At 39.7% G+C, this 14359-nt stretch overlaps 1 protein-coding gene across 12 annotated transcripts in view; it reads right to left on the reverse strand.

The window, feature by feature from the left end:
• LOC102256357 (bromodomain-containing protein 8) overlaps window positions 1-14359 on the reverse strand; it is a 25853-nt gene that overhangs the window by 7852 nt on the left and 3642 nt on the right. For 4 of the 12 annotated variants that reach the window (XM_014529091.1, XM_014529089.1, XM_014529093.1 and 1 more), the window contains exons 3-14: window positions 12247-12309; window positions 8197-8266; window positions 7563-7612; window positions 7230-7352; window positions 6557-6637; window positions 6069-6133; window positions 4260-4396; window positions 3505-3723; window positions 2972-3116; window positions 1913-2122; window positions 1245-1525; window positions 449-901 (exon numbers count right to left, since the gene is read on the reverse strand). In XM_014529091.1, coding sequence (XP_014384577.1) covers window positions 449-901; window positions 1245-1525; window positions 1913-2122; window positions 2972-3116; window positions 3505-3723; window positions 4260-4396; window positions 6069-6133; window positions 6557-6637; window positions 7230-7352; window positions 7563-7612; window positions 8197-8266; window positions 12247-12309 — 1897 coding nt within the window. The remainder of the gene's footprint in view (window positions 1-448; window positions 902-1244; window positions 1526-1912; window positions 2123-2971; window positions 3117-3504; window positions 3724-4259; window positions 4397-6068; window positions 6134-6556; window positions 6638-7229; window positions 7353-7562; window positions 7613-8196; window positions 8267-12246; window positions 12310-14359) is intronic. The other 8 variants (XM_014529095.1, XM_014529096.1, XM_014529092.1 and 5 more) reach the window with 5 other exon arrangements.

Here is a 14359-nt window from a genome sequence, read left to right on the forward strand (position 1 = left end):
TTTAGCAAAAAAAAAAATCTAATTTACTGCTTAGAGACATAAGATAAAGGCTTATGAAAAGGAAAAAAAAATAGTGGTTTAAAATTAATTGTTCAATTTATTAAAGTTATAAATACAAAACCCTGGTTCAATTATGATATTAATTATTCTCTTATTTTCCTTATAAACATATACAAATTTAATAATTGTTAAAAGGAGCCTGTGTTAATTTTGGTTCCATTTACAAATTTAATTAAATGCTTTAATGCTTCAAAAAAAAAAAGATTCTATTACATTCTTTAACAGATATAGGTTAAGTATATATATGTATAGCACTCATCACACCCATACACTTTAGACACATCAAACATGTCAAAACTCAGGAATGCAACAAAAAACCAGAGGCCTAAACTTTCACTTCTTACCTAAGGTATAACCCTTCATCCTCCCAGACCCTTATTGTAAATACCTCTGTCTTCACAGTTGTAAGTGGAGTCTCATCGCCTTTCCCACTGGCAACATCTACTTCAACAATCTCTCCAGCTGCAGTACTTCTGGGTTCCTCATCTAAGTCCTGATTCCTGAGTTCTGGTGGCTCCATACATGTGGCTGGAGCAACCCCAGTGACTATTTCAGCCCCTGAAATGCCTTGCTCTGGTTCTGTAGGTTCCATTTTGATCTCAACACCAGGTTCTCTGATGTCTACCAGTTCATGGATTCCTTTGTTTTCCGATTCCTCAAAGTCCAGCCTCTCTTGCTTGACTGTCAATTCTGGTGCAGAAAGAGGAACTGGCTTGTCCCTTTCCTGCTGCATAGGGTGCTCCCAGGGGCCAGGCAGAGACCGAGGATCATCATTATCTTCACAGAACGACAATGCTGCTTCCACTGCTGCCACATCCAGCACTTCAGGATGATCATCTACCTGTCCCATAAAACATACACTGCTGAAGTCGCAGAAGCTCAATTACCTCAATTCTGTTAGCACCGAATGAGATGGCCTAATCTGCAGCTTCTCTCTCCATTTTCTCCATGTAGTAGAAGCAATCAATGGACAGGCATCTGTCCTGTGCAAACCAGTAACATAAGGATGGCTGGGGAGATAACTAGTACGTCGGCACCAAAGGGCTTTGGGACTACAGAGATGGAGGTGGGCAGAGCAGGAAAATTGTTTATGTAATTGTTACTATGAGAAGCAAGGAGAGGCTGAGGAGAGAAGCCTATGTAGGACCCACGAGAGATTCTTTTGGGTGTTGCTGAATAGTTACCTTGTCCTCAATGATAGCAATGATGTCTCCAACGGTCTCAAAGTCAAGCTCTTCACCCGTGTAAGACACAGCAATATCCATCTTCTCAGCCAGATCTAAATCTTCCTTCCCATCTATGCTGGGAGCCTTTGATCCTCCAGAAGCCTCTGCTACCCCTGATCGGAAACACTCTTCTTTGATAGAATTGATAATCATGGAGATTTCACTGCTATCCATGGAAACAGTCACAGTATGTGGATCCCCCACAGCCTCCATGGGAACACAAGTGTCAGGCTGACTCACTGAATAACAGGAAGAGAAAAGCATCTCAGAAGCTTATTTAGAACCAAGCGACCACATGGAGATCACATCAAGGATGTAGACAGATGTCAAGTACCCATACACTAAAGCTCAGAAAAAGTTCTTACATCTGCCTATGTTTTCTTCTCCCAGTTTTAGTGAGAACATATTCTCAAGCCCACTCTTATGTGTACATTTGGCCTTTCCCCCAACACATTAAAAGCCCACCCACCTCTTCTCACATTCTTGTTTTTCTTAAGGATAAAGATGGCAAATGTCCATGGGGAACAGAACAGAGGCATGTGAATTAGAGCTGATGCTCTTGATCACTTTTCTCTAACTGAAATTTTGGACCTAGCGGCTGCTCAGGGCGTGGGTCAGGGACGCACCTGGAGCTACACTCTCAGGAGTGGAGACAGCCGGAGCAGAGGATGGTGCTGGTAGCGCAGGCATCATGACAATGGTAGCCTGGGACACAGACTCTACAGGGGGTGGCACAAGTTTAACTGGAGGCTCACTGGCAACAGTAGTGAAGGAAGCAAGAGGTGTGGTGAACTGTGTAGGACCAGCTTCTAAAAGCCGGGAAAGAGTGGGAGCACCTAACAGACAAAGAGGTACACAAAATGAGGTAAGAAAGAAGCACATGAATAAGAAGCAATAGCCACTTTAAGACACAACCAAGAAAATTTTTAATCTCAAAGAATGAAAGCAATTCCTGTTGAACAAACTCATTAACTATATCTTTACTTTCTCTACCTTTACTTAATATCTTATACCAAGATAGGAATGACCCAAAGCACTAGAACACACAATGTATATGAAAATTGGGTAGTAATTTTTCCTCAGAAAAAAATTAAACATACCAAAAAACTGGTGTGAATAAATGTCACTTCTGCTAAAGTTAAGTGTGCCATAAACCACTCAAAATCAAATGCCAATATCTAATGTTTGTTTGGTATTTTGCAAAGGGCTTTTTTTTGCCTTACATTTTCTACATCATTTAATTATCTCTACATTTTTGTGAAGTATAAACATTGCAATTAATAAAAGAGAAAACTGAGGCTCAAGAGTTAAGTTACTTAGCCAAGGTCACAAAATCAGAGTGTGGTAGGCCTGAGACTCAAGTCCAGGTCCCTGAATCCAAATCTCAATCCTCTACTCTATAAACTCAGGTATCTTAATTTGCAAGCCTCAGAGAAGCAGCTTCACTATTAACTTCTCTATTCCTCTCATTAATATCTATGCTGTGATCATCCAGGGCTATCAATATTTTGAAGATGAGATTTAAAATCTGGGACACTACAGGATTTAACAGGTAAATAGTTCCAAGATTGGACTTTAAATCTAGGATTAACAATTGCTTAGTAACAAAGACTAGAAACCAAGGACTATCAATGCCAAGTTCAGTATCTCTAAAGTAAAGTAAATATGGAAAAGTGATGACTTACCTGAGGCAGCAGGGGAGGCTGCAACAGTGTTGGGTGTTTGCTGCAAATCCCCACCATGTATCATGGGAAGGACCCCGCCTACCTCCAGGAGGACACCTGTACTGTTCAGGTGGCCAGAAGCCACAGCCATTTCACTCTCATTGACCTATCAGGGAAGAATAGAGGTGAAGGCTACACTCAAGCTTTCCTTTACTACCACTTCCCAAAAAAGCTCCAGCAGTTGACCAAACTTTACAAAAATAAAAGTTAATATCCAAAGAGAGTAATTTCAGACCCAAGGGAAACTCTAATTTTGTAACAAGAGTTCTCTGGAGAAGAGAACCAAAATAATTATGGTTTCAAATACCTCAGGATCCAAGAGCACTATCAACTTACTGTGTTGGATTGTTTGTTTTTTTAATTAATTAACATTTAACTAGGAGATCTCTTTCTCTTTTAAATCTTTTTTTCCATGTCATATTTTAGGTCCCAGGCACTCCCTTCCAAAATATTAAATCACCACAGCTCTCAAACACCCACAGAAGTCTCCATACCAGTCTGGGGCTAGTAGGCAGGAGGCTGCCCTTCTTCAAGAGCTCTGACAGCAGAGGGGAGGGGGGTGGAGTTGCTTTCTGTCCAAGCATCTTTTTCTGGGGTGAATCATCTGTTACTGGGGTCATGGGGGCTTCTAAGGGTGCAGAGCCTGGAGGAAGGGTGTCAGGAATCCCAGGAAACGAGGTGACTGGGGTACTCGGCAAAGTCCCAGGGGTTACCTAAGAGACAACAGAGAACCTTTATCTGACTTCTCAAACTCTGAAAGGTTCCCTATTAATCTGGGTGGGTTAGTGTGTCTAACTATTATTGTTTTAGTCCTGAGTGGAACTGCCCAGAAACCCCCTACCCTCCTGCTCTCAGCCACAACTTTCTTCCCCACAATTGTTTCTTTTACACCTACTCAAACCCACAATGACCCAATCACTCCACCCAACCTACCTTTTATACAAACTCCTTACCCACTACCAATATTATATATTACAAAACAACTGTTCCTTATTTCAGCAGGAATTTCATAGGACTAACACAAACAATTCCTTGATATAGTCTTTTACCTATCTCTCAAAAGGTCAAAGCCTCAATGTTTTTAGGTCCATCCTTATCTTAGAGCACAGAACAAGGTAAAGTAAGTCTTTGACATTCAGACCAAGAGAGGAAGTTGCCTCCAGGCCAAAAGTGATTTCCTCATCACTCAGCTCTCTGCTGGCTTATTGCCCCTTTGCTGATTAATTCCTGCATATGGAAATGTACTCACGCCAGAGGTGGCCTCTTCCATAGTGGTTGCAGTCAAGTCCCCAAGTGGATAATCACTTCCTGGGGAGGCAGAATCTATAGGAGATCGAACCATCACAGTGGGTAACCTCCGAGGGGGTGTTTTTACTGCTTGACGAGCTAGAACATATAAGAACAATTTCTAAGTCTTCAAGATTAACTAAATGAAACTAGACATACTTGGCTATTATATAATAAAGGAAAAATAGAAATATTGCATTACTAAAATAGCATTGAGTTTGGATTAGAAAGCTTTCTTTGTTGCTTCTGTTATTTTCATTTTCACTGTTATGGCCTTTTCACATTTCTAAATCTCAGTTTGACCTATGGATACTTTAGAATGACATAAAGCAGATAGGAAGAAATGTGTATATATTTATTGCACACTTGCATATCAAATCGATGTACATAGTATCATATGTGGTCCTTTCATGAAATCTAGAACTCATGGAATTTAAAAAATATATTTATTGATTTTTTATATTTATTGATTTTTTTACAGAGAGGAAGGCAGAGGGATAGAGAGGTAGAAACATCCATGAGAGAGAAACAATCAGCTGCCTCCTGCACACCCGCTACTGGAGATGTGCCTGCAACCCAGGTACATGCGCTTGACTGGAATCGAACCTGGGACCCTTCAGTCCGCAGGCCGGTGCTCTATCCACTGTGCCAAACCGGTTAGGGCTGGAATTGCTTTTTTTTTTTCTTTCGGCCTATTCTGAGTAACTGCAGTGCTAAATTAAAAATAAATTTTTTAAAAGGCTTTCTTTAACACTCTGGGAAACAAGAAAGCTTACCCAAGAGAAATTCTTACATTAAGCAAACACCTTTTAATTTTTTATCTAAAAAAAAAAAATTTTTTTTAATGTTTTTATTGATTTTAGAAAGAGAGGAAAGGAGAGGAACAGAGAGACAGAAATATCAGTGAAAGAGAAACACTGATCGATCAATTGGTTGCCTACTGCATGCCCCACACTGAGGAACGAGTACACAACCCAGGCACATGCCCTAACCAAGAATTGAACCGGTGAGCGACCTTTGGTGCATGGGTCCAATGTTTAACACCACTGAGCCTCAACGGCCGGGCACATTAAGCAAACATTTAAACTATTCAATTATCCCAAAAACCCTTGGAGTAGGAAAGTGGTTTAAACATCCCTCAATATCCTTAACAACTTATTATTAAGATTCTGCTTTTGCCCGGTTGGTACAGCTCAGTGGCTGAGTATTAACTCATGAACCAGGAGCTCACAGTTTGATTCCCAGTTGGGGCACATACCCAGGGTTGTGGGCTCAATCTCCAGTAGGGGGCATGCAGGAGGCAGCCAATCGATGATTCTTTCTCATCACTGATGTTTCTCTCTCTGAAATCAATAAAAACATTAAAAAAAAAAAAAAAGATTCTGCTTTTAACAAGGAAAGACCTCATGAGCTCAGAGCATGTATTCCTAGAATTACAAATGCTTAAGTTCCTCTCCATATCCAGTGCCTGGGCTATTCTCAATCTTTTTATAGGCCTTTGACTTCTAAAATCTTAATTATGTTCAATGTTTTTATTTTCATGCCTTTGTATCCTAAAAGGACACAGATCTAGTGAGACTTGAGCAGAGCTAATTTTCTAAGAGTTATTTCCAAGAAACAAAGGGATGTTTTTATTCTGATAAGAGATGACAAAGGAAAGTGTGCAGGTAAATTGGAATCAGTGGATTCTACATTATAAAATAGTTTTCAATTGCTTTTAGCATGCAATACTGTATAGTCAATCACTAAACAGTCACTAGGCTCAGCTTACCTTGATATGCAGCATCCGTAGCCTTCCTCTTTACTTCAGCCTCCTCTTCCTCCAATTTCTTTTTCCTAAAGAGGAAATTAAAGGTTAGATCCTAGCCAGCTCTAGCTCCTCCACAGTTCACAGTGCCTAACAAGGAAATTATTTGCCAGGCTAGCAGTTTCTGGATGAAAGGGTTAAAAAGGAATTATTATCAGCAAAACAGGAAATTTTGAGTGTACTGCCTAACTACTGGTTCTTCATCCACACAAACTGAAGCCACTTTTAAGTTAGAACTAAGTTATGTTCTCACATTGAAATGTTCCATCTCATTACTTTCTAGAACTCACTTCCCCCCCTCCCAATGCCAGGCCACTATGCAGCTCTCCCTTTCCAGAATCTCTCAAGTCTTAAAGGAATGGCAGAAGGAGGAAATAAGCCAGATTACTAAAGGAGAAAAGGGGTAAAGAGAGAAAAAAGTATAATAATAATAATAATATAATATAACCCACATTGCAATGTCATTGCAAAGCTCATCCAATCTGCTGTCCATGTGCCCGGCTTGAATTAGTTCTGCATCTCTTTTCAGTCGTCTGTAGGAAGAGAGGTAGATAGACTTGGGATTTTTAATCTGCTACTTAAAAAATTCCGACCAGCCCAGCCAGTGTGGCTCTGGGGTTAAGCGTCAATCCATAAACCAGGAGGTCATGGTTCGATTCCCAGTCAGACCACATGCCCAGGCTGTGGGCCCCCAGCGTACAAGAGGTGTCCGATTAATGATTCTCTCTTATCACTAATGTTTCTCTCTCTCTCCCCCTCTCTCTTCCCCTCTCTGAAATCAAAAAGAAGAAAAAAAAAAAAAATCCTGCCCTAGCTGGTTTGGCCCAGGGGATAGAGCCTTGGCCTGCTGACTGAAGGGTCCTAGGTTTGATTCTGGTCAAGGGCACATGCCCAGTTGTGGACTCGATCTCCAGTTGGGAGTATGCAGGAGGCAGCCGATCAATGATTCTCTCATCATTGATGTTTCTATCTCTCTCTCCCTCTCGGAAATCCATAAAAATATATTAAAATGTTAAAAATAAATAAACAAACAAACAAACAAATAAATAAATAAAAATCCTAACCAGTATTAGAAGTCAGTCTCTTTTGTCTTCCCCAATCGTTTGGCATTTCTCTGATAAGTACCTATATTTTTCCTGGGTTTCCTTTATCATTTTCTTTAGTTCCTCAACTCGTTCAGCAGTCAGTTTCCGAACAATGACATCTTCAACAGTTTCCACCACTTCTCCTTTTTCACCCCGTTTCCGTCTGTGGAAAATAAAACATATACACATTTGAATAAGAGAACATCTGTTCCCATTCCCATTTGCTTTCTTTGAGCCTTTTCCACCACCACCTAACCACAGATAACTTCTCCAATACTTTTATCACCCAGTAATATAAATAGATATAAACCAGACTTCCTCAGTAAACACTCCACTAAAGAGATTTAGCTTGAGTGCCTGGTTTTGTACTCACTTTGGGGTCTCAGTAGTTTCTAGAAGTTCAGAGTACTGAGAAGCACAATGCTATGGAAAAAAAGTGAAAGTTGAGCAAGCCAGGAAAATTTCAACATAAACTAAAGTTTAGAGAAGGGAGACATGAATGTTTCTAGGAGAGCAAATTACTTAGCATCAAATCAGTTCAAAATAAAAAGATAACCTAATAGCCAATATTTATAGCTATTATCTACTGAGTAGTTACCATATGCAAGGCACTGTACTAAATGTTTTATAGGTATTACCTCAGTTGAATCTTCAAAGCAATCCTGAAGCAACTTTTATCGCTACTTTGCAAATGAGAAAACTGAAGCTCATTGTCCAAAGTTTTCAAGTAGAGTCATATTAAACCCAGATCTATTTAATTCCCAAGCTTGGGGTCTTTAGTTTTTTTGTGGTTTTTTTTTTTTTTTACTTTTAGACATTTTTTTCTTTTTTGAAAAGGGGCTCTTAACAGTTATGCTACACTGACATGCATGGATAAGCAAATAACGGATAATGAAAAGGTATTCTCAACTACTTTCCCTACTCATGGTATAAAAGCCTTGTGATTAAAAGGCAGGGAACCCACTTCACATCTCAGAGACTGCTCTAAAACTTGCTTGGGAACTTACTTTTTGAGAGAACCAGTCTGGAGGGCGGCCAGGTTCTGCAAAGGGCTTGATTGCTCTGCTAACTGATACCCTATAAAATGAGAAAAGCCTTAATACACACCAAACAGAAGAAAAAAGGGGGGGGGGAGGGAAGTACACTGAGAGTTCAATGTTTGGAGTACAAACCCTGGAATAAAAAACTGCCACTGGGAGGTATACTGTAATATGTGACTATGGAAAATGACATGACTTTAAAGTCATTGAGAAGGAGTGATTGCTAAACCGTTTTCCTAGGTGATATATTTCCTGGGTGAAGTGAAGGTATTAGAACCAAATAAAGCATCATTTCTGTTCATTTGGGGAAATGTTTTTATGTTGATTTTGGCTTCTTAGAAAGATCTGCCTTTTGAAAAGCAATTTATAATATAACACAGACCCAAAAATGTTCTTTTGATCCAAAAATATAGTTCCTAGTAATGTAATATAAGAAAATAATGTAATAGCCCTGGCTGGTATGGCTCAGTGGTAGAGCATCAGCCCTTGCATGGAAGGGTCACAGGTTTGATTCCTAGTCAAGGGCATGTACCTGTGTTGCAGGTTCATTCCCCTGCCCCCATTGAGTGCGTGTAGGAGGCAACCAATGTGTCTTTCTCATGTCGATGTTTCTCTCTCTCTCCTCCTTCCTTCCACTCTCTCTAAAAATCAATGGAGCCCTGGCTGGTTTGGCTCAGGGGATAGAACGCCGGCCTGCAGACTGAAGGGTCCCAGGTTCAATTACGGTTAAGAGCACGTGCCTGGGTTTTAGCCTTGATTCCTGGTTGGGGGCATGCAGGAGACAGCCAATCAATGATTCTCTTTCATCACTGATGTTTCTACCTCTCTCTCTCCCTTCTGCTCTGAAATCAATAAAAATATATTTTTAAAAAATCAATGGAAAAAATATCCTCAGGTGAGGATTAAAAAAAGATAATTTGACAAAATAAGCAAGCACCAAGAAGTACGGTGTAGACTTGATCAGAATTGTGAATAGATTATTCCTAAATGCCTGCAAAAGGATGTTTACCATATGGCTCTTCAACTCTATGAATTAAACAGTCCATAAATATAACTATGAAATATGTGGTGATATGGATATTTATAACAATAATATTAACTAGAAAAGATGACAATTTTCTGCTACGAATTATACAGCCTTTTAAAAAGTTGCAGGTATAAAGACAAACAGGCAAAAATGAAAAGAGTTGGAATGGAATGAGATCAAGAAAAAGCGTAGAAAAAAGTGTAAAGGGGCTTCAAATTGTCTATTTCTTTAAGAAGAAAACATGACAAAATATTAAGATTTGGCCCAGCCAGAGTGGCTCAATTGATTGAGTGTCGTCCTGTGCACGGAAAGGTTGCCAGTTGGATTCCCAGCCTTGGGTTTCCGGTTCAGGCCCAGATCATTGCACATATGGAGGACAACTGAAGTTTCTCTCTCTCCCCCTTCCTCTTTCTCTAAATCAATAAAAATATATTTTTAAAAGTATATTAAGATTTGTTCTGTCCAGGTACTGAGTACATGGGCAATCTAGATTTATTATTCTCCATACTTCTCTATGAGGTTGAAATATTTCATAACTTTAAAAAGTTTTTAAATTTTATGTTGGGATAACAGTATCACAGAACTCTTTTTAAAGGGAAAGTTAATTTTAACATTGTTATATGGATAGCTATAACCAAAAAATAAAATTTGATCCATAATTTACAACTTATACTGAGAAAAGTCCTAAATATACCATTTAAATGTTCAAAAAATTTAACAATGAAAGTACTAGAAAAAATCGTAAGATTATTTTATATTTCAGACTAGAGAAGAACTTTCTATTTATGACACAAAATCCAAGAGCTGCAAAAGAAAATTATTAACAACTCACATTTTAAAAATATTTTAATTATTTATTTTTATTGATTGATTTTAGAGAGGGAGGGAGGGGGCAGAGAGACAGAGAGACACAGAGACAGAGACACACAGAGAGAGATGGATTTGATTTTCCAATTATTTAGGCATTTACTGGATGATTCATGTATGTGCCCTGACCAGGGATCCACAACCGTGGCATATTGGGACCATGCTCTAACCAACTGAGCTACCTGTCGAGGGCTTAAAAGTTTTAAGGTAAAAATATCACTGTAAGTAAGTCAGATGGCACAAAAAGCTGCATCTCACACCTCAAATGATTAATCTCTCCAATACATAAGGAGCCCCCCAAATTAAAAGGATGTAATCAAATAGAAAAATCAGTTTATAGAAGGAAATAAAATTGGCTCCTTAACACATGAAAATATTCAACCTCACTCATCACAGAATAAATGCAAATGAAAATAGGAAAACTATTTCTCACCTTTTATAATATTGTCAAAGATCAAAAACACAATATATGAACCAGGGCATATAAAACAGATACTCTGATATATTATCAATGGGAGTATAAATTGAAACAATCTCTGAGTAGAGCAATTTGAAATATTTGTCAAATTTTATAAACATATATTCTTTGATCCAATCATTTTACTTTGTTTATCTTAGATATAACTTATACATAACTATGCAAGATTGTATTTGTTAGCAAGTGTCCATTAAAACAGTACCAGTTTATGATATATCCCAAAACAATACCATGCAGCTGTTAAAAAAAGCAGCAAAAAGACAGATCCTGATATACAGCTATACAAAGACCTAAAAGATATAATATGCCCAGCCGGTATGGGTCAATGGTTGAGCATCGACCCATGAACCAGGAGCTCACAGTTCGATTCCAGGTCAGGGCACATGCCCAAGTTGTGGGCTCCATCCCCAGTAAGGGCGTGCAAGAGGCAGCCAATCAGTGATTCTCTCTCATCATTGTTTCTCTCTCTCCTTCTTCCTTCTCTTTGAAATCAATAAAAAGATATTTAAAAAGGAGAAAGAAAATATATTTCTGTTCATATATACAAAATTAATGCTAAAGAAACACACAAGAAACTGCTAACATGGGAACTGAGGTACAGTGATGGGATAAAGACACTGTACCATTTTGAACTTTGAACCTTATGTCTTAGTACTTCCTCAAAAAATAAATACCAATTTAAAATTTCAAAGTGTTTTCACACTATTTTTCTAATAAAAATGTGAGGAAATATACAGATTAGACTGTATTCCAAACCAGTTTACTTGGCAGTTTGTTTAAAAAAATCAGTTCAGTCCTTGCCAGTGTGGTTCAATGGTTGGAGCGTTGACCCAAGCACCATAGGGTCTTGGGTTCAATTCCCAGACAAGGGCACATACCTGGATTGCAGGTTTGATTCCTGGTCCCAGTTGGGGCGAGTGTGGAAGGCAACTGATTGATGTGTCTGAGCTGTGGATATTTCTCTGCCCTGCCGCCCTTCCCTTCATCATAGTTTGATTCCCAGTCAGGGCACATGTTCGGGTTGCAGGTTCAATCCCCAGTAGAAGGCATGTAGGAGGCAGCCGATCAATGATTCTCTCTCCTCATTGATGTTTCTATTTCTCTCTCTCCCTTCTCTGAAATTAATAAAAACATATTTTTTTAAAAAGGTGTGAGATATTCTATGTAGCAGCTGTTCTTGCATCAAAGTAAATGGTAAACCCCAAGACAAAATGAACCACACTAATTTGATAAATCTCAGATTTAACTTAAATATAACTCAATTCAAATATAAATTGAACTGATTATTTTTGTCAGATTGTTAATCCTCACCTGAGGACATTTTTCCATTGATTTGAGAGTGGAAGTGACAGGGAGAAACAGACATTGATATGAGAGAGACACGCCGATTGGTTGACTCCTGAATGCGCACTGATCAGGGCCAGAGATCCAGCCTGTAAACCAGGTACCCACCCTTGACCGGAATGAAACCCGAACCCTTCACTCCAAGGGCCAACGCTCTACCCACTGAGCCAAACCAGCTATGGCCCCATTTACATCTTTGAAAAGTTGTTTTTAAAATAGATAAAGTGGCAGAAATGCTAAAGGTGACCAATAACAGTGCTTTTGTAAACTCATCTGAATGGTTAAAGTAGTAGAGACATACCATGTAAACACAAATGTGTATAGTAAACTATAAGGCTTAAGACAATTAAAATGGCCTTGGATCCTGAGGGAAAGAAGGGGGGAAAAGAGAAACATTAAAAATGAAAAAGTGTATGTCCTAGTAGCAAAAAAGATTGGAAACCAGAGTCCTACTATTTGACACTTAAAAAGAAAAACTGGAGTGCCAAAACAATTCAATGAAAGAATAGTCTTTCAACAAATACTAGGTGTTAGGAGAGTGGATATCTACATGCAAAAGAGACCCCTGCCTTACAACATACATAAAATTACCTCAAAATGGATCCTAATTGTATAGAGCTAAAACTATAAAGTTCTTAAAAGAAAACATAAAAATAAATGGTTTCTTAGCTATGATACCAAAAACACAAGCAACAGAAGAAAAAGAATACATAAATTGGACACATCAAAATGAAAAACTTTTGTGCTATCAACAATACCAATCAAGAATGTAAGACAATACACAAAAAAGGAGAAATATTTGGAAGTTATCTGACAAGGATTTGTGTCCAGGGTAAAGAATTCTTAAAAGTTAGTAATAAATATAAGTAATCCAAAGGATCTGAGCAGACATTTCTCCAAAGTAGACATACAAATGGCTAATAAGCATGTGAAAAGGTGTTCAACATTAGGCATTAGGGATATGCAAATCAAAACCACAATGAGATATCACTGCATATCCACTAGTACAGCTATAATAAAAAAGACAAACAAAAAATGAACCCACATTTTTATATACATAGCCCATATATATAATCCATATATATAGCCCAGCCAGTGCGGCTCAGTGGTTGAATTGTTGACCCATGAACCAAGAGGTCACCGATTCGATTTCAGGTCAGGAACATGCCGCAGTTTCAGACTCCATCCCTAGAAGGGGTTGTGCAGGAGGTAGCTGATCTATGATGTTTCTCTCTCATCGATGTTGCTATCTTTATCCATCTCCTTTTCTCTCCCTCTAAAAATCAGTACGACATTTTTTTTAAAAAGTGCTGAACATAGAGAAATTTGGGCCTTCATTTATTGCTGGTGGGAATATAAAATGGTGGGGCCACTGTTTAAAAAAAGTAATTTTGTACCCCTAGCTGGTTTGGCTCAGTGGATAGAGTGTCACCCTGAGGACTGAAGGGTTCCGAGTTCGATTCCAATCAAGGGCACATGCCTGGAGTGTGGGCTCAGATCCCCAGTGGGGGGCATGCAGGAAGCAGCCGATCAGTGATTCTCATCATTGATGTTTCTATCTCTCTCTCCCTTCCTCTCTGAAATCAATAAAAATATAATTTTGCAGTTCCTCAAAAAGTTAAACATCAACTTAAAACAACACAAATGCTCATCAACTGATGAATGGATAAACAAAATGTGGTATACTCATACAGACCATTATTTAGTCATACAAAGAAAAAGTACTGACACATGATACAATAAGAACCTTGAAAGTATTATGCTAAGTAAAAAAAAAAAAAAAATCCAGTCACAGAAGATCACAAATTATTTCATTTATATGAAACTAGAGGCCAGGTGCACAAAAATTTGTGCACTCGGGAGGGGAGGGGGGTCCCCCAGCCCAGCCTGTGCCCTCTCGCAGTCTGGGACCCCTCGGGAGATAACGACCTGCTGACTTAGGCCTGCTCCCGGGTGGCAGAGGGCAGGCCCAATCCCTAGGTGCAGCCCCTGGTGGGGCTCAGAGCAGGGCCAATTGGGGAGTTGGGGTGCCGCCCCGTCATGCACAGAGCAGGGTGGATCGGGAGGTTGCGATGCCACCCTCAGTCATGCTCAGGGTAGGGCCGATTGGGGGGTTGGGGCACTGCCCCCTGTCACACTCAAGGCAGGGTCGATGGGGAGGTTGCGGCGCCACCCCGTCACGCACAGAGCAGGGCGGATCAGGGGGTTGGGGCGCTGCACCCTGTCATACTCAGGGCAGGGCCAATGGGGAGGTTATGGCTCTACCCTGTCACACACAGAGCAAGGCCCGTGGAGGGGGGTTGGGGCGCCACCCTCTATCACCCACCTGTCACACGGGTCGATCAGAGGGTTGGGGAGCTCCCCCCTGTCACTCACAGAGTAGGGCCGATAGGCGAGTTGGGGCATTGGGGCAC

The sequence above is a fragment of the Myotis brandtii genome, unplaced genomic scaffold, assembly GCF_000412655.1.
Source record: "Myotis brandtii unplaced genomic scaffold, ASM41265v1 scaffold668, whole genome shotgun sequence".
Classification (NCBI taxonomy): Eukaryota; Metazoa; Chordata; class Mammalia; order Chiroptera; family Vespertilionidae; genus Myotis; species Myotis brandtii.